The 21423-nt window shown below is 38.7% G+C and overlaps 1 protein-coding gene across 9 annotated transcripts in view; it reads left to right on the forward strand.

Moving 5' to 3' along the window:
• LOC101466097 (muscleblind-like protein 1) overlaps positions 1–20330 on the forward strand; it is a 66222-nt gene extending 45892 nt beyond the window's left edge. For 3 of the 9 annotated variants that reach the window (XM_076873250.1, XM_012917168.5, XM_076873252.1), the window contains exons 4-11: positions 5252–5476; positions 8176–8415; positions 10344–10397; positions 11214–11364; positions 13165–13200; positions 14023–14114; positions 14430–14499; positions 16628–20330. In XM_076873250.1, the coding sequence (XP_076729365.1) occupies positions 5252–5476; positions 8176–8415; positions 10344–10397; positions 11214–11364; positions 13165–13200; positions 14023–14114; positions 14430–14486 (855 nt within the window). In that variant the 3' untranslated portion in view covers positions 14487–14499; positions 16628–20330. The remainder of the gene's footprint in view (positions 1–5251; positions 5477–8175; positions 8416–10343; positions 10398–11213; positions 11365–13164; positions 13201–14022; positions 14115–14429; positions 14500–16627) is intronic. The other 6 variants (XM_076873253.1, XM_076873251.1, XM_004543558.6 and 3 more) reach the window with 6 other exon arrangements.
• The last annotated feature ends 1093 nt before the right edge of the window (positions 20331–21423 follow it).

Here is a 21423-nt window from a genome sequence, read left to right on the forward strand (position 1 = left end):
CTAACTGAGCATCATTTAAATACCACAGCCTACCTGAATATATCTTTTTATGAGCACAGTGTACCCACCTGCTGATGCCCGCTTTAAACAGACTAAAGTGCCACAGTACTCCAATGGGCTTCAGTCACAAGATCTTAATCCAACAAAGCACTTTTCAAAACAGTCTCTGAGCAAGACCTTGTTGAATTAAAGATGTTTTAAAGGCAAAATGGGGCCTAAAGCTATTAATAATTATGTACCTAATAAAGTGGCAATTAACTGCACATTGCATATAAAACATTCTATTGAAATACACGTCTAAAAAACGAATAACCACTCTATAGCCATCCATTTTTAATATGCAAGTTGGCTTGATTTGCTGGACCTTGTCAGTGGACAGAGTACTTACGGTTACTTACCTATTAATATAACGGTTTGAACATTCCGGGCTTAATTATGGATAATTATTACAATAAATACCCATACCAATGACCATATGTCTAAAATGTTCTGTTTTCAACAGGTAAAAAATATTTAACTGCGAAATGTTAATTGAATTTAGTCATTTATAGCAGTGGGTCTAAAATGTTGCTTGATATCGGAAAAATACTCACAATTATATGAGGGTTTAAAAAAGGATAGAAGTTAGATTTTAGTGAATTAAAGGCCAGCACAAACTCTTGTTTAAATTTTCCTAAAAAGTTATATCCATTGAACTTAGCTTGACTCCATTTTTTCCTTTGGTTCAAGTTATTGTCAAGATATTGTAGACGAGACAAGACGAAGATGTGCAAGATGCAAAATCTGCAAATATAGTATAATTTAGATGTGTGTTCAGTAACTATGTGACTGAGTGTGCAAATAAGCATATTGTTCCCAGATACAGTTTGTAGTGGATTTGTGTAAGTTTTTTTGTTTTTGAGTCTTTTGATGAGTATTGTAAGGTGTTTTGTGTTTGTCAGTCCTTTGGTGGTAATGAGTTGAGGGCTCTGTTTGGCCCATATCCATTTAGATGGATTTTATGTCCACTAGTCTGAGTCAATATGGTGGTTTTAGTGAATTTTGAAACTGTGTAACTGCACACATGATGTCAGTGTGAATTTTTTATGGGACAGTAGTGACAGCTCAAATGAGACCTGACACTGTCACGAGAGCTGCGTTCCCACCATATTTGCCCAGGTTCCTGTAGAGGGCCCGAAATGTAACATCAGCATCAGCACCGCTGCCCTCTGAAAACCATTATTTCCTGTGGTTTGTACTGTGCGTGAATGGTTTGGCAAGGTGCAATGCAAACATGCTGTCTCGGAAGCTTCTGCATTGACATGACCAGTAGAAACAATGAATGATGGGAAGCAGACACACATACTCTATATGAAGACAGTGAGCAGGCACAAAAAAATTACACAGTACAGATTTGGCACAGTAGCCAGCACAATATAAACTTTGGCTCGATCGAGTGTCAGTGCAGCACATACTGCTTACCACTTTACAGATCTTAACAAATTTATTTGACGACTTGTCATTAAAACAACAAAAAGACACAAATATTTCAGAAAGCTGTCTTGTTTTATTGGTATTTATTGAACAGCTAACAAACTGAATTCACATTTTAGACCCAAATAGTTGGCACACTGGACTTCTCTCTGAGAAGTCAGAAATGAATCAAGCATAACATACATTTTTGTTTGTCCAGCAAGTAAATAATTGAAATGTTGCGTCTTAATCTTAATTAATGACATTCTAGTTATTTTTTCAACTCTTTTGTAAAACATTACATTTGAAAATTTATGGATAACAGCAGCAATTATATTTTAACATTAGGAGCATAGTTTTGATTAGCTGATGTTTACTGGTGGAATAATCACTACAGAAACCATGATAGCAGTGATTTTGGTAATTATGCTGTGTAATTAAGATCATCTGTGACACAGACTTTATACTGGGTGTTCTGATAATTTGTTAAGCACTGTATGTGAAATAGCACAAGATTGATCAGACATGACGCTCATAAGGACCAGAATCCATGCCATTTCAGTGAGTATAGGAAAAACAGTCACACATGTAGAATACATGTGTGACACATACACAAAGTTTCCTACCACTGCTTTGAATGCACAGACCAATTTGCAATAAGCAATTTTGTGTGCTTTGTCATCTAACGGTTTATTATTGCTAAATTAACATTCATAATTATACTTGGTAATTTCCTAGGATTTGCTTAATGACAACAATAAAGACAGTGTTTATAGGTTTAGTGGTTATATAATAAATCCCAGCAGTTCCAGAATGTTCTTGCCAGTTTCACATTCAATAAAACAAATACATTCCAAATAGGACCATATTACAAAGGTATGAAGTATAAACAGTGTGTAAGGGTTATTGAAAACATTGTTTTTTTCCCGATTTTAAACCCCCCTAAAAATATTTGTAGCATTTGTCCAATGTAAACCGATCATAAGGGCAATCATATGATCAGCACTCGGGCCGATCATAGGACTGCCGGTGGGTAGGGTTGTTTGTCTGTTCAGTGTTCTTTAAATGAACTTGAAAAACATGAAAGCCATGAAAAACAGTTCTGTGACTGAGTTTGAAAAAAATGTTTAGCTTAAAGAAAATTGACAGAATTAGTTAATTTGATGAAAGTTTATTCTTACTTTTCCTTTCGTTTGTACATTGCATAATATAGAAAACTAATGGATGGATGAATGGATTAAATAGGCAGTTGGGTTAGGTTCTAACTATGGATGGGTGGATGGATGGATGGATAGCCAGTCCTGGTATAAGGCAATGAAGGGAATTATTTTAAATGATTAACAGCACATCCATAAAGCCATGTAACATACACACACAAAATTGAGTTAAGATGTTGCTCTATGTATGCGCAGCATGCTCCAAGGATGTTCAAGGTGATAGCCACAGCCCCGTTCAGCCAAATGAATCCTTCCATGACCGATCCAGAAACCTTACAGAAACAATGAGAACTGCCAGTCAGGCTTGAAGTAATTCCTCTGTCATCTCCACTGTCCCTTTATGTTTAAGTGAGAGCACTGGAGTGAATTTGTCTAACACTATTCAAAGGAGTTCAAAAGATGCAGTGTGCTTTGACGCACATCTGCAAGTGCACACTTAGCTGATGGCTTATCAACCCTATCTAGAAAAGAGAGGCTGAGTTGAGAGCCCCATTGGGAGGGATGGGGGTTTAAAGAAGCATAGATCTCCCTGGAACAGCAAAGCCTTCCTTTCTGTTTATGTCATGGGGTGAGAGAAAGCAAGACGAGAGAAGAAGCAGGAAGACAAGCTGACAAAGAAGGACACAGCAGAAGAAGAAAGGGAGAAGGGAATGCAGCCGAAATAGATAAATGGGCAGGGTAAGACAGGTAGGTAAAGTGAAGGAGATAGGATGACAGCAGTGAGGAGAGATGGCTTTAGACCTCCACTACAAAGAAAAGTCAAGAAAATAGAGCATGTTCTGTGCACAGGGATCAAAGGGTAAAACCAGGTACTTACCTTTCTAAGAATCAGACTTTATTCTTCCTAACCTCACCTTGTGTTTGTAGCTCAGTCTCCTTCTTCCACCCTTAGTATCTCTACCACATTTTATTTCCCTTTTTTTCTTTTATCTGCAGCTATCCATCCTTCCTCAGTGTATGTAGGTAACCTACTTTAATTTCATGCATTGGACCATGAACACAGTGAAGTGGTTAGGGTCTGTCACAGCTGGTTGTCACTCACTCACAGTAGGAAAGGACCTGTTTAGTACAGATCCTCTTTGAAAATAAAATAAGTCAAAGCATGAAGCCACAATCCAATGACATTCCAGTGGCTGGGTGTAATTGGCCACATCTCTGTGTTTAAATATTTAGGAGCTGAAGTTATGGCTCATGTGGCAAAGTGTTTGCACTACAACAAAGAAAGGTCAAACTAGGTCAGTGCGTCTGACGTACAAATCTTAGAATATTCAAATCTGAATTTAAGCTTGTTTACAAAGAGTTTCAATATGTATTGAATGTCTTTATATAGTATGTTTCTTAGTCCATTATAACCAGTTCAGTGGCTAATTGGTAAAACCGCAATTTAGATAAATAAAGTTGTGCAATGACTGTTACGTCACATTTTACCATCATGATCATTATAATTGTAGTGGGGACTTTTCAGCAAAACTTAACTTTAGGTTTTCCACCGTTATGCAAAAAACAACAACAGCAAACATGCCCTGAAAAAGAGAGGATAACACATTTTACTGGGAATAGTGAAAACAAATACTGCTGAACTGTAATTAAGCCCTGCATGCAATTATAGATGTTTCTGTTATAACATTTTTGTTAATTAATGCGAATATTCAATTTCATATCGATACTGAAACTTTGACGTGTTCCAAAAAAGGCCTATTAGTAAGCTTTCAAACTCTTCGCAAGATGATATCACTGCATAGTTAAAACCCCATGACCGCAAATGTTTTAGATGACATCATGCTTATTCCATCCAAACCCCAAGCTGCAAATATCTCAAACTGATATCTGAGCACCTGGAGTGAGACACATCTGCTTTTCCAGAGCACCTTATGATTGCAAACAACTCTTCAGACATTCCAGAGGGCAGTGCCGAAAGAATTATTTCTGATTTTCTGAGTCATCGCTGAGCAGTGAGGAGGTTTTAGGAAGAATGTATCAGTACAGCCCTGGCTACCGCTCCTCTATTACTCACTGTGTCCTGTTGGCAGGGGCTCAAAAGACAATCCTTAGACTGGGGCTGAGGTCAGGATCAGGCAGGGAAAACTTTGCAGTGCATACTCCTCTCTCTGTCAAACTCCAGTACAACGCATACAGGCAGTACTTTATCTTACAGTGAAGCCTCTCTCCCCACTCACATGCTCACACAGCTTGACGTCCTTCATCAGTACTGCTAACTGTGTGATATCTGGGGTATGAAGCATGTGATTCAATCTGATCAATGGAAGAAGGTGACACCACATACTGACGCTTGCTCTGCGCGTTAGTGCAAATGAAAGACGAGCAGCCATGTTCTTTTTCCTCAGATGTAAGCCTGTTAATTATCTGTTTTTGCATCTTTCCTTCCACATCCACAATCAGAGTTCCTATTTTTTGCTTTGCTACTGATAATCTTCTGCATCATATGCTGTATATCCACCAGAGGTAATAATTATATGAGGAAGAAACAATGTGATTATATATGTAGCATCTTTATACATAGACTGTGAGAAATCATTGTGGATCAATTTTGACCAACTCTCTTATTTTGCATGTGCTCTCAGCCCATGTTTTCAGTCACACCCAGCCTTGCAACCAATGCCAATGCTGCTGCAGCAGCGGCTGCTGCATTTAACCCCTACCTTGGCCCTGTGTCGCCCGGCCTGATGCCCGCTGACATCTTGCCCAGTGCCCCCGTACTGGTCACCAGCAACCCCAGCGTTCCCATACCCGCTGCTGCTGCTGCCGCCGCTGCTGCACAGAAACTCATGAGGACAGACAGACTGGAGGTGAGGAGGAACACAAACATTTACACACATTCGCAAGAAAAAGTGGGGAAAAAATATATGAAAGCACATCGGGAGGATTTGCATAATTTTTTGTGATTCCTTTGCCGCTCGCAGATTATAAAAAACGATTGGGAGAAATACCTTTTTCACTCCTTTCTAACAGAAGCTTTTCAGATGTAGGATCTGTCTATTCAATATTAACAGTCTTGTTTGTACGTCTGTGTATCTACACCATTTCTGTTACACTAACTACATGCCATTACCAAGACAGAGTTATTTCTCAGACTTAAGCAAGAGAATAAGATGTTAATGAAAGCATCCACAAACATTACCATTGCTGACACTATCGATACGAAGGGGATAACTTTGTCTGGCACAAGCTCGGGTTATAATGTACATATGTCATTTTCAGAAAAATCTTTACTTCTTCTCGGAAAGCAATTAGTTCTTTGAAACCTGATGAGCGCCCCTCCTCCAGCTGCGTTCAGATAATCATTAATTGGACAGTAAGTCAATCTCATCCATTATGTAGCCCCACCCGAGAAACAGTGGCAGCGGAATAATGGGGAAATCGTTGGAGGCAGGCAGGAGGCGTGCAAGAATGCAGGAAGGTTACATTTAAGATGTAATGTTGGGTAGCTGGGTAATTAATGGGGGTGAGGCTGAGTAAGTCTTTGGACCAAGTGAATGAATGGACAACATGCAGAGCGACAGAACAGGTTACTGACAGGAAAGAGAGATGGAGGCGGAAGATAGGAAATCAATTTGTAGACCTGTTGTGGTCATCAGGGGAGGGGTTGGAGCAGGCAGAGACAGAGATACCAGAAACAAAGCAAAGGCCGCTGACTGAATTTTATGGAGGCGTTAGTACAAGTCATGCTGTAGAGGTTAAGGATAAGTGGAGGCAAGACGCTGCGAGCAGGAGAGCATGCACCTCTCGATTCAGACTAAGGATTAAAACGATTTGTCCTGCAAAAGATCGATAGCAAAGGGATATGAAATATTTATCAACCAAATCAGAAATACTCTCCTCATTCCACTGTTTTCCTTTTAGATAGAGAGGCCTGTTGGTCAATGGCATCTGTGGTGGTCAGGCTGCAGGAGACGTAGTGAGGCTGCATGTGTGGGTGAAACTTTTTGATGAGGAGATTTCATATCCTAGTTTCTTAATTTGAAAGGAACTAGGTTTGCTAAAAATATCTTAGAGAAAGGGGCCAGTCATATTTCAGTTTCCAGTGTGTGTCGTTCAAAGTAAACATAGCTGGAATTCTGTGGAGCGACACACATACCGCTTAGTTGATGTGTTACGGACTGTTTCCTTTAGGCTGTGAGAAATTCCAATTTTAGAAGACAATGCCCCAGACAGTTTTCCTGAGAAAATATGCTCCAGAAGTCTTACTGTCTTTTCCTTACATACGGTATGCTGCAACATGTCAGCATGCATAAAGTCATATGTTGGTCACCTGCAACCATGGTGATGCAAGTAGCTCAGGGGGATAGTTAGACATCTGGTCCCGAGAACATCAAATCCTATCATTCAGTCCTCCCCTGTTTTTTTTTTCCTATGACAGCCTACATACACCTCATCACCAAAGGCTCTCACTTTCTCCTCCATCTCCATCCTTGTCTTTTTACTCTATATTCGTCAACCACGCTTACATTTCCCTTCTCTCCAAGTTTCCTCCCTCCCTCACCCGCCTCTACAATATCTGCCTGACAACAAGGCAGTCTCTCGTTTAAAAAAAAATAAGACAAGTAGCAGTAGTTACTGGTTAGCAGTGGTGGGGTGGTGTGCACGTGTAGGCATACATATCTGAGAAAGGGAGAGGTACCCACGAGAAACAAGGGACAGGCAAAGAGAGAAACGCTATCACTCACAGCAGTCAGTGAACATAGATGATGAGCTGTCAGGACTGGAGACAGAGCAGTTTGCAGATAACTGTGCTGGTGGCCTTTTGTCTGGCAGCCGGTCCACCACAAATCAAATCCTTTATGCACGCAGACAGGGAGACTGGTAAACAGACTTAGTAAATGGCTTGTTCCATCACAGTAACTGATAGATCAATACAACGCACCATGAAATTGCATTTCTTTTGGTGGAGGATTGCATCTCGAATCCAGTTCAGACTCAACGGTCTGATGGAGCGCCGAGAGCAGAGATCTGAAGTTATTGCAAGGCTCTTTGAGTGCCTAAATTTAAAAAAAAAACAGTGCTGCCTTATAATATATATACACCCACCTTTTGTGTGTGTGTGTGTGTGCGCGTGTGTTTGCTATTGTGTGCCAGCGGCTGACAATTACGTCAGCTACAGCCTCCCTCGAGGGTAACCAGCTTCATATTTCCCATGAGCCTCATTGAGTCTGTACGTTCAGAATGAAGAAGGCATTTTCCCAATTGTTCATGCAAGTGCTGCCCCCTTCTGTCAGACTCAGGAAGAACAAAAACAGTTCTCATTTAAATAATGGATGAATGCGGTGTGATTAATGAGTCTGTAAACGTTGGTTAGGATCTGTTCTGCTTATCAATCAACATTAATGGCCGAACCCATCATTAAGATCGGTTACCTTGTCTGATACCATCTGAAATGACAGAGCAGATGGATTGCTTTATCACGTGGACTCACCAGTAACTTTGTAACTTATGTGTGTAACTGTGTATGTGTGTTAGGTTTATGATCAAATCCTTACCATTGCCCCAGGTATGCCGGGAATATCAGAGGGGTAACTGCACGCGTGGGGAGAACGACTGTCGCTTTGCCCATCCTGCAGATAGCACCATGATCGACACCAACGACAACACAGTCACCGTGTGTATGGACTACATAAAGGGCCGCTGCTCGAGGGAGAAGTGCAAGTACTTTCACCCTCCGGCTCACCTGCAGGCCAAAATCAAAGCCGCCCAACACCAAGTCAACCAAGCTGCAGCTGCTGCAGCCATGGTAGGTATCTGTTTACATTACACCTCCAAAAGCAAATCAAACTAAGAAACATTCAAGTATTACAATCTCACAACCTGCTGTTAGCAATTAAAGCTAAATGTCATTTAATGTACATTAAAGTTTAAAATGTATAGTTTTTCCAAAAATAATTTCTTTTTTCGTTTGGAGCAGAAGCATTGCACCACAAATACTCTAATCTGGAGATAATTTTCTATGTATCGACAGCGTTGCTTGAGCCAGTACATTTTACCCTGCTTTTAACCTCAACCTTTAGTCTCCGTTGTGCCTCTGCAGCTCTGACTCAGTACGCCCTAAAATGATACAGATGTAGCTTGTGTCAATGTGTGCTTTGTTAGCAGCAGCAGTAATCGTGCTAGTATGTGACTGAGCCTCCCCTCGCCTGCTCCTCCTTGTTTTGCTGCTTTGTTAGTTTTACATTTTGCTTTTTCACAGTCGATAGATGTGTAACATTTTTTGCTGAGAAGACAATTGTGTAGACTGCGGCATATTTTGGATCTTGTTTCCGCAATGCAGCGATCGGTTTCTCTAAAGAGACAGTAAAAAGGTCGTGCTCCGCCAAGTGCTGTACAGTAGATAATATTGTGCTTCACTGAATTCAAAAATATGGGTCAGCTTTATATCAGTTAACCTTTCATTTCTGTTTATTTCAATTGATTCAGCACAATTTGAGCAGGCCTGCCATTTATCATGTCCAATCTCATCTTTTCCAAATAAAATGTAGTAACTTCCTGGGATATAAAATGGCAATTAGTATGAATATAATGGCACAATGATAATTATTACTAGAGTGTATCTATAGAATTAGACTAAATGATTGTCCTCTTTTTTTCTTTTATTACAAATAGCCAGACCTGTGACGCTTTTTCAAAGTCTTCATTGAGTATTTAGTTGTGACACATGAAACAAACTCAAACAGAGAACACAACAAGCACCTCAAGGTGTTTTCTAGCTTTATATTGTAAGGTAAAGACCCTATAATATTAGAAAGAAAACTCCAACAATAAGATAACCCTGTATGAGCAAGCACTTGGCGACAGTGGGAAGGAAAAAATCCTTTTGAAGAGGAAGAAACCTCCAGCAGAAGCAGCATCTGGGGCAGCCATCTGCTATGATCGGCTGGGGGTGATGGGACAGAGACAGGACAAAGGATTTAGTAATAAAACATTTTAAAATGTATCTACAATTTCATAATCAGTGTATGTGATACAAAAGTTTTGTTCAGATTGGCCCACCTGTTAAAGAGGACATAGGATACATACATGTACCCTAGGATCAATTTAGGAACAAACACATCTGAAGATTTCAATGATTTTTTATGGTATATTCAAATCATGTGAATGAAACAGAAAACACAGGAAGAGGAGAATCACACAAGTACTGGAAACTGCAGTCGTTTAAGACCCTTAAAACGGGCCTAGGACCAAAAGTCAAGTGCCACTTTAGGAAATTAGTTTCAGTACAGTTGCCATGGTCCAGCCACCACAGGCTTTAAGAAAGCAGTGCATCTGGAGCAGAGGGCAGAATCACATTAGATAATATTTATAATCTGTTTCAAATGAATGTATTTGATCAAAGCTCATTCATTGGCTAATAATCTTTTCTGGCATAGAATTTTCACATTCATGAAAATAAAAACTTTTTTCTGACAGCAAAGTTTGCTATGGGCTGTAATTCTTTTCAGTAACCCTAAAGCCATTAATGTGCATGCACAAGTCTTGTAATTGTTGTATATTGCATTCCAATGATTTGTTTTTGTTTGTTTTTTTGTTTTTTTTGTTTTTGTTTTTTCCTCACCAACCCACACTGCACTGCTGCCCCCATGACGCACCTTCGCTTGCTGGTTTTTGTTAATGCGCTTGAACCCCATTGGCCCATTGCCATCATGTGCTCGCTGCCTGCTAATTAAGACTCAGTCGGCTGTCAAATCAATGAAGCGACCCCTCGACGCAACTTTTGATCTGGTACTATGACCTTTCACCTTTTAGCTTGGCATGCAGCTGTGGTGTGATAGATATAGTTTGAAGCTGTGTTTAACTAACTAAATGAGAAAGCACTTAAGGGTGATGAACTGATTGTAACCTTTGGTTTGACGTTTTAAGATTAAAAACAGATTCCAATCACATTAGTGAAGAATAAGGACAGTGGCTCAAAACTGGAAATGCACTACATTTTCCAATGTCAGTTCATCACCTTAAGTGAATCTCAAAGCATGAAAATGCAAAAGTTTATTGTGGTATAAGCTATGGTAGTCTTTGCATGTCTTGGTCATTTCCCATACTGCATGCATAACTGGTAAAGAGGTGTCATGACAGTCTTAACATGGCGTATAGTTTACTATTATCATGGAGCTGACAGCGCAACTTTCCCTAACTACATCATTTCCATTGGTGGTCCAGCAATCTGTGCTTCAGCTTATATTAAGCAGCTGCTAAGTTCTCTTTACGGAAAATTCGAGTTCTCAGCCAGCAAAATATTGACTGTATCTACTGTAATATTCTAAAATCATGTAAAAAGGTTCATGACAATATCTTGAGTACTTTTATGCTTGTCGTAAGATATACGTCACACATTTTTTTGTCAGCTAGCACCTCTGTCCGCCTGCTCTGACAGAAGTAATGTAGTCCACTGCTTGCTTGCCAATATATTTGATTGCTGTTTTGATGGGCAATTTAATCTTCTAATGAATTTCTTTCTTCTCTCTGTCCTGAATGTCACTGCTACCATACTTTGATTTCCCTCACTCCCATCCTTTTGTTTTGATGTTGTCCCCTCTTCAGGGGCTCCCTCCCGTCTTGCCTCCTTTACCAAAGAGACCTGCACTTGAAAAAGCCAACGGTGCCACCACTATGTTCAATGCTGGTGTATTCCCGTACCAACAGGCCCTGGCCAACATGCAGTTTCAGCAGCAGGCTGCCTTCATACCATCAGGTAAGGTCCGAGTCTTCTTTAACTGGTGTTTGTGGCAGTTATCCTATTCACATTCCACACTCCTTTGATTATGGTTTGGTATCTGCACTGTCTGGCTGAATGTGTGAAATGATGGGGGAAAAACTTGCACAGTGTTATTTGCACATATATGTACTGCATGGTCATAACTTTGGTGTCACAAGTGGGAAGAGAAATAGTCAGAAGGTTTATTTTTTTCATTTATAGGCAGGCAGGCAGTGCTAGGATGTCTTCACACCTATATTTGTTTTCTCTGGCCCGAGTCAGTTCATGAGTTTGTAAACTTGTAGCTTTTCCCGGTGGTTTGGTTTGTTTTCACACACGGAGAAATCCAAGTGAACCAAAATGTTTCACTATAAACCACGTGAAAATATTCTGGCTGCTTATTGGCCAGATGAGTCTGGGGCTGGACAAACAACAGTAAATACAGGAAGAAGGTGCTGCATTCTAGACTAGTGGAGAGTTTATATTCATTTCACGGTTAGTTGTTTGCCTGCACAGACTTTGGCACATTTATAGTACCTTGCTGCATTCAGAATACAAAGCATACATGGTAACGGGAACTTTTTGAGCTCAAACTTGGAACGCAGTTGGGTCGGATCATGTTCACATGAAAAACGAACTGCTCTGGAGTCCATTTGGAACCAAAGGGTCTTGGTGCGATTGTTTTACACCCGAGTCCAATTACTGTTTTCCCATCTGCCCAAATGATCGCACTGAGGGAAAAAACAAACCAGAGTTTAAATGAACTAAGCACTGCAGGTGTGAAAACACCCTTAGTATTACATATAAACCATGCTCAAAAGATCATTCTAATAAACAGGAAGCAGTAATTTTGAATAAGATGCAACTGAGATAAATAAATCAAAGTTTTTATTTATTTAAGTATTTATTAAAATGTTCGTTAAGTTGAACATTTGATGTTACATTTACATGAGAAATATACATTTAATTAAATTAGTTACAAATCAACATTTTGGGCTCAAAATGTTTTGTGTGGTATAAAAACATAAACATAAACAGATATGACTTTAATTGAACTGAAATTCTGAAAAATGGGGCAAGACAATCCACGACTGCTGGAACATGAGGGGCACTTCTTCACTCTCTGCCAGTTTAAATTATACCCAAGGTGTACACTACATGTGCATGCACAAAATGCACACACACACAGACAGCTTTTTTAAATGTTCTTCTTTGGGCACTGCATAGTCATCGTTAACTGTGCCCCATATTCTCCTGTGACAGCCTAAGAATAGCCTGCCATCGATTCCCATCTGTGAGACATTCAGATCCTCAGATCTTCATATGTCCCACTCTATTGGACTGTCAGATCACTACAGCTACACTGTTTGAGGGCTTAAAAAGCAAGCCATTCAAACCTGTCACCGTACAAACAGCTGCCATGGCCCTGACAGGAAAATTGGGGTAGTGGTAGCGTTTAATTTGCCCTTCAGTTTAATGGATAAGTTGAACAGTAAACTGGGGTTGGCCAGCAAGTTTTGTTTTCTTTTCAGTTTTTCCCACCTCTTCCCACTCAGACCTTTCATGCATATGTTTTCTTAAATATGCAGTATGTGCAGTTACAGCAACTGCAAGCCATGAAAGTAATAATAACCAATGCTGTCATATAATAAGCTGTGGCCACTCTATGAAAGAGTTCACATGTTTACATCCAGAATGAATCCAATATTGTCTGACTTTGTAACACTTGTAATGCATTTTGCTGATTTCTTCTCCCCCCTATTCACTCCACTCCCTGTTGCAATGCATGATGGGCAGGCTCGATATTGTGCATGACACCTGCAACAAGTGTTGGTAGGTGCCAGCTTTCCTTATTGATGATCTTTGAACCCATTGTAGTCACTGTCATTTAACTCACCACATAAAGTGAGCACAGTTGTTTTTTTTTAATTTAGACTTTGAAATGTACTCAAAATGATATTCAGTGTCTTTTCAACACAGGCTATTCAAATGTAAACTGCAAATTTTGATTGTGAGCATACTTGTGTAATTTCAATTGGAAATGATGTGCTTTACTATTCTGTACTGTAGACCTTTTTGCTTCACCACAGATCTGTCTGTCACCTAATGCTTGTTGCAGTTCAAAATCCCCTGACCCCTGCTTTGTTTAACTTACATTTCAAGCTCTTTAACCTCTTGAGCGCCTCATTATACTGTCTGGTTATAAATGCCATATAAACATGAGGATTTATCAGTGGTAGCAGAAGAAAGGATAGAGATGTTGTGTGAAGTTTATGCAATCCTGATTGTACTGTAATTTTTGCAAAACCCAGTGAAGTCTCTTATTCAGTTTTGAATGCTCCCCGCCAAGAAAATAACACGCTGCCTCCTGATATGATATGCTCGTCCAATTTTCAATTAGCCGCTATTTAAATAATTTCCCTGACGTTTCTTTTCTTTTTCCACAGCAGGTGAGTTGCTATGAGTTTACGCAAATTGCTGGGATGTTTGTAGATAAAACGTTAAAGATTGCTAGAAAGCAGACAATAAATCTGAAGCTGTTTAGATCTCATGTTTATCAGCATTCTATACACAGACATACAAATGAAGTGTCAAGCATTAAAAGCTTTAAATCTGCTCTGGTTCAACTGCCTGTGTGATCTTTCCCCCTCCAAGTACCCATGATGCACGGTGCTACCCCAGCCACTGTGTCTGCAGCCACCACATCTGCCACAAGTGTTCCCTTTGCAACAGCAACAGCCAATCAGGTTTGCTCCTCTCCTGCCTTCTTTCACAGTCTTTCACCTCTGCTATCACCTCTGACTTTTTCTCCTCTAATCGTACGATTTCAATGTGAATGAAATGAAAAGTGCATGAGTGGTGCACAAGGATCACCTCTGGTCTTTGCTAGTTATTTCTAAATATCTCAATTTGTGATTATAGACATGATCGCTATGCTTATGCTTGTTAGCGGTTGTGGTTCCAGTGTGTTTTGTCCTCATTGCAGTAGACCCTTCTGTTTATTTCCCTCTGTCTTCCCATTCCCCCCTCCTCCCCTATTTGTCTTTTCTCCTCCCAATCAGATTCCAATAATATCTGCAGACCATCTGACTAGTCACAAGTATGTGACCCAGATGTAGACGTCTCAGAACAGTATGTACTGCACCTCCAGCACCTCACACAATGCATTCGAACAATAAATCTTTTTTCTCTGAAAAAGACCTCCAAACCTCCGATGTGACAGAGTTACAAAAGCTTTTTTTTGTTTGTTTTTTGGGGGAGTTGTGGGAGAAATGTTTTTTTACAAAATAAAATTGTTCACTTACTTGGTAGCAGTTAGAAGAGAAGATTACGTCTCCGCTCATATTTGAACGTTAGAGATGAAGCTGGAGTCAGGAGCTGCTTAACTTAGCTTAGAATAATCAACAGAAACACAGCAAAACAGGTAGAATTAAAAAAAACTAAATGAAATATAAATAAATAAATATATTAAAAGCTGCCAAGTAGAGCGTCTAGTGCTTATCTGTTTACATTCCCTCCCTGCATGTTGAAATTTATACAGTAATGTTTGCCAATATTTAAAGTTGTGATTCTAAATGGTTGCTGGAAACATTAACTAGCTTGTAAGCTGCCAGCAGCTACAACATGCCAGGAATAGCAAATAAGCTTCCACACTATCAAACAGCACAAGCCAACAGAGATGAATTAATATCCTGTTTGTCTTATATGACTTGGCCACTGTGGAAGTTTTCACAGTGATCCATCAGATTTTCTTGCGCTCCTGATTCCCCGCTGATGAGATTTACGATATGATAGTCATCATACAGCTGAACTAGATCAAATTAATGTCAGCCGCTCAGTGTTTGCATACTTTTACATATTTTTTTAAGATCAGTATGAAAATCGTAAAAAAAAAATCTTTTGTTTTTAATACAGCTGTGAATATCTCAGCTCTTTAAGCGTTTTAGTAAAGTAGAACATAAACAATGTATTATAGAATTGATTGATATAACCTGTGTCGATATAAAGCTCTAAAAATAGTTAATAAAATATATGAAATAATAAAATACTAATAATGTTGATGACAGATAAGTAACATCAAAAATGTCAAATATCACATCTTGTTCTAAAGCAGCTTGTGCTTCTAAGAAATATGTTCATATTGGACAATTGTGCAGCGAATGGGTTCTAATATTCAGTAACAGTGCATGAAATAGTCTGCCTCCCCTCAGAGATCTTCATTTAACCTTTTTGTTTGCCTTGATTTTCGCTAACTATAACTTCGTACATTATTGTACAAAAGTTTCGAGCCACCCCTCATTCATTAGATTTTGTTTTCAAGGAGTTTGACACAGCTGCTGCACTTCAGCTGATCCATCATAAATGGATCTGCTGAATTGTTTTCAAGAAGCTGTTATAAAGTAAATTTGAATTTTTGATTCAAATCATCATCAATATGCAAAGAGGAGGTCAGAAGACAAGTACAGCAGTGAGCATCTACGGACCTGTAAAACAGTGTTGAGACTCTGTCAAAGTTTAGAGGTGTATTTCAGCCTGTGGTGTTGGAGAACATAACTGATGAAATTATCATCGTTTTGATCCACCGTGCAACACCATCCGCCTCACTTTTCAGCAGGGCAGTGATCGCAAACACACTGCAGTAACAACAGATAGAAAAACAAGTGGAACATTTTCCAGTTATTCAGTGGTTTTCCAAAGCCTGGATCACATTATTGTCCTTCAGGAATCTTGTACAACTACTCCTGAACACTACTTTATTATGTGTTTTTATCTATTGTACAGTGTCCTTGGGTGTCTTGAAAGGCGCTTTATAAATAAAATTTATTATTATTATTATTATTATTATTATTATTATTACTTGAAGAAACTGCAAGTAAGCTTCCCTTAGAGCGTTGAAGAATAAAGGTGGTCATACCAAGTATTGACTTTCAAGGTTGTTAAAATGATAAATTATCAGTTTTTGCCTTACATGCTGTATTTCTATATATGATTGCACATTAAAAAAATCAGTGCTTTATATGTATATATAAACAAATAAATAAAACAAATGAGTGGTTCAAGTACAGTTTGTAATTCACAGTTACTATGGAAACCATACATTCATTTGTTTTAGACAGAAATTTTAGAAAGAAACTTTGAGGCTTATTATCAGCATTCTTGTCTGATTGAACTCTAAGTCAGCAGTAAACTCACTAGCTTTGCTTCGCCATTTTGCCGTTGCTCACAACTGACCTCCTGTACTTCACGCACTTCTTTTCAGATGGAGCTGGAGCGTGCTGGTGTCAAGTCCAAGATTAGTGGTCACCCTCCATGCTCGTAACATCAGGAGCGAAACGGAGGACCGAACTGGTTTGGAATAAATCTGCATGTTAACATAGGAGGCACAGTTTGTTAGAAGCGTTTTCATGTGTACTTCATGCACACTATTACACAACAAGAGAAAAGAACAACATCGCATCAAAGACTGCCTTGCGTTCTGTAGAGGCAACTGACCTTTATTCACCAGACACACTTTGAATGTTAACATAAGGTAAATGTGTGGAGCAGTCGCTGAACAGGTCGACTGAATCGGTACGTCTGTTGACCAAGAATCATGACTTACGTTGTGTGTGTTTATTCATCGGTTGTTGGTCTTTTGTTTACACAAAGGTGCACCTTGTATTTCATTTGAGGAAAAACGAAATAATCTGACTGAATCACATATGCATGCACGATGATTTTGTTAATGATTTGATTTTGTTAAACCTGATATAAGGGAAATTACATGAGTGCACTCAGAGGCAAAATAGCAACTGAATGTCTGTGAGGTGTCTTTCAAACCTTTGTAGCCTACCTTTCTATCTCTTAAGCACATGTCTTTAATGTTGCAGGCATCCCTGTAAAGTGCCATACATCTCAAACTACATGAATGGTATAGAAACAGTGTTACAAAGTGTTGCAACTCAACGACTCCCTTTAATACGCCTCTTTTCTCTTTTGGACAGCATGAAGTGTCCAATGTCATAGCCCGTCATTGTCCGTGATTCCCTAAGAGCACCATCGCCCCATTGATTAGATGACCGTGTGCTTTACATAAATCTTCTACTGATTAGCTTTTAATTTTATTTTCTTCAACTTTGTTGTTGATGTCAGTTGTTTAGACGTGAAATGACTTGACTCGTAATCCGAGCTCTGTGCGGCCATTAAGTCTGTTGACTCTAAACGTCAGACGAGTAGACTGTGAGATCTCAGCCTGGGTGAGAGACCAAAGAAGCTCTCTCAGCGATGAAACTGTTATCATGACACCACAGGGTCAGGATCAGATGATGTCCACGCTGCTGTGAGACAGAAGTCAAAATCGACAGTGCGACTGGCAAATACGCGACCTGTACGACCCGATTTTGTTTTTCATTGGTATCGTTATTCATATTTTAAGACAGGTTAAAGTAAATTCAGTGTAGTGTATATAAAGTCAGACATATTTAAGAGTATTTGTTCTTATGTCTACCTGAGAACTGTTTTTCAGATAGTCAGCCAAAGTCTTTTCGTGTCACTGTTGTTAGGTGTTGTGGATAGACTAGTGGGGCTAAATTCTTAAAAATATGTAGCCCAAAGAAGGATCGAGTGTTTGGAGTAGATCTCTAGAACTCTTTATGTTATTTTATTTTTTAATATTCTGGGTGTTTTTTCAGGCATAGTCAATTGGTGGATAGTACAGGGAAAGTGGCAAGAATATAAACGATTGTATAACTCATCCAAAGCCTTAGAATGTATTATCGGGTCAGCACAATGCAACATGCCATTTTGAACCATCCAGTTGCCTAATCCACGCCATATTAACACACAGAGAGAGCACTATGTAACTGTCACTTTTTTTTGTCTGTGTTTTCTTAACTCTCTTGCGGTTTTCTTTGTTAGACAACAACAATTGTTTTATTGTTTTGTTTGGATGATTTTTTTGATATTAGTTCAGATTTTCAGTTTGGCTTATTATATTTATCTTTCTTATAATGAATATAAGGTTCAGTGTGTGTGTTTGCGTGTTCCTCATGCACAGTTCCCTAAAATTCCATGTAATGTTAATTTTCGTATGATTACAATTGTAAACTCAATATTTTCTATGTTATGCATATTGTTGAACTGTATGCATATTGTTCATTTCGCTAGTCTTTTTGTTTTGTCTTCTTTGAACAAAGATGTTTTATATGAGTATCTAACAGTAATGAAATAATAGAACAGAGAGGCCCAGGTTGTCGCTGTGGCAACCGTCGCCAATAAACGAGTAATATTTTAATGATTGTAAGGTTTGTAACTAGTCATATAAGAAAAAAAAAAGACTATTATAAAAATCTAGTTCTTAGATGTTTAGAGTAAAGATGTTATTTTCTACTGTATCCATTTCAAATAGTAACTATTGTTTTAATGTTTTTACTCTCCCTGGAAATTGGGCCATGTTGGAAAACAAGCTGCATATTTGATCACTTTTGGGGGCGTTGCTGGCGGGGTCAGGTGAATGTGGCGAGTAGGAAACCGAGTCTGAACTCTCGTTTCTTACCCAGCCATCTGCAAACAACAAGGGTGGGGTGGGGAATCTTGAGGTGATAATGGTTGACTTTTTTGCACTTCTGTACATAGTCAAAAAAGAAAGAATCATGTATATTGAGATCTTATTTTGAATAAAAAAAATAATGTCTATCAAGACAAGGAATTTTGCTAGGATAACAAAAAAAAATCTTATGAAAGGCTGAACAAAATTGCTTGCATCAAAAGGGCACCGAGTTCTCACTCTCCTACCCCTTTCAGAAAAGGCCAAGTGTTGCTCTTCTTTTTTGTCAGCAGCTTGTAGTTTGCCAGGTAACCTTCCGGAGGAGGCGTCCACTACCCTCCAGGGTAAGGGCCTGACTGGGTTTGTCTGGTCCCCCAACCCGCCTGTACTGCACAGGTGTGTGTCATGGCCACGCCCGCCCAGGCCCAACCAATCACAACACGTCCTGTCTCTTTACTGTACTCAGAGAGGAATGCATGTTAAAGGAAATACATATACAGTTTAAAAAAAGAAATCACAACACAGTACTATTGATTAAGAAAACATTTACACAGAAAGATGTATTTACAGTATACAATATTCTATCAATGTAATGGAATAAAATATATATTAAAAAATATAAAAATAGAATAGTGGTTTATTTAAAAAAAAAAGATTCCTGAGAATATACTCACTAAAGTTTCACCACTTGGAGAGTTAAAATACATGCAACACAAACACCATAGCTATAAGTATGTTCTTTATGTTTATGTAAGCTGTGCTTCTAGTAGATGAAACTGACCGAACCCGATCGTAGTTCAACATCAGGTCAGAATTTAAGAATAACTGCAGAATGATATACTGCTTCGTAGTTTGGTTATTAACCAGTTAGTTTGAAATTTTGTCCTGATCATCTTAGTCACCTCTCATCTTCTACAAGCACGCATGCTTACATTTATGATATAATGTAAACTGAACTTTTTTTGGTTTGTCGTTTGTTTTCTCTGCTTGTAGTGCTAAGATGATGTATTCTGTCTTCTGCTGCAGTTTGTTTCTGCTTGTTTTACTGTTCCGGGCCCCCTGAAAGGATGCGTCATGTTTGCATACCAGCCACCTCGTCTGGAAAGCGTGTGTAGAGAAAACTACTGATTGCAACAGTCTAAAGCCATAAAATCCAATCATCTGAATGAAATATGAGAAAAATTATAAAGAGTTGGGGTGTGGTATGTTCTGGATCTCACAGGATTGTGTTTGCCTTGGTTTTGATTAACTATAGCATCATGCAATAATTCCAGTCATGGAGGTAGTTAGTATAGCTTGTGGTGTGCTGTGCCAACACTGATGGATGTGTGGAGTTAAGAGAAAAGTACGTGACCCATTTTATTCACGGGGCCTGCATTGCTATATTTGATTCTTGCTGTTATGAATAAAAAAAATGTAATAAAAATTTACAAATGAACTCAAGTAAAGGAGAATTTGTTTAAAATGTCTCGTTTCATTTGAGCTCAAGGTTGGGATGTTCTGGGTAATTTAAGGGAACACAAATTACAATGCTAGAGCTCGTTTCTGTGCACAACAAGCAGCGAGCGGCTGTCCTGGCTGTGTGTAGCACAAGCGTTAAATGAAGCTTAACGCAACATATTCATCTTTGTTTTTGTATTAAACCAGGGATGTCGAACTTATTTTACATTGTTGGCCACGTACAGGCCACTTTGACCTTTGTGAGCCACACCAGTGAAACCTCCCTTTCTGTCATTGTTAAGAAGTTTAACCGCACACTGAAACCCTCAGTTATATCTTCAAGAAAAAATAAGCACTATTTCAACAACATGTCTCTGTTTTTCTACAGTAAACGATAAAGAAATCTGTCAGAATGACTCTTTGGGACTGAATTGTGAGTAGTAATAATTTTCACTTTAATTTTTTTCTTTCTTTTTTGTTGAAACTAACTATAAAAAACATGTTATTTAAATGTTGATCTATTGACATCAAATGACTTCAATAGTCTGGTGTATTATGATTGATCCCAGGAGTTTTTATCATTTAAAAAACTACAAAACTTACAAAAATACAGCTAAAAGTCTAAAATGTTTGTCTTTGTTCATATTTTCCAAAGCCTTCCAGTGGGCCCGATTTGAGTTTTTGGTGGGGTGATTGTGGCCCCCGAGCCAGATGTTTGACATGCTGTATTAAGCAGAATATTCAGTGTTAAACAAGTGACCTTTACATGTTTCACAGTAACACTTCATAATACTTAATTTTATTTGAAATTATTTATATTTACCCACAAATGCATAAATGTTGTTACACTAGAATTAGAGCACGACAAGTCTTTTTTTCCATGGGAAGCAAATAATAATACTCTAAGTAAATTTAAGTAGTTTGTTATAATCTGAAGCATTGAATAGTTTTGGGGTGATTTTGCAGCAAAACAAAAGATATTTTTACCCATTTTACATAACCTTGCCTAACAGGGATTTTTTCAGGAAAGGGGACACTGCTTTCCTGTACTCTGCTTTTGAACTGTATTTTTCAACAGTGATTGTGAAAGA

Source organism: Maylandia zebra, linkage group LG14 (genome assembly GCF_041146795.1).
Source record: "Maylandia zebra isolate NMK-2024a linkage group LG14, Mzebra_GT3a, whole genome shotgun sequence".
Classification (NCBI taxonomy): Eukaryota; Metazoa; Chordata; class Actinopteri; order Cichliformes; family Cichlidae; genus Maylandia; species Maylandia zebra.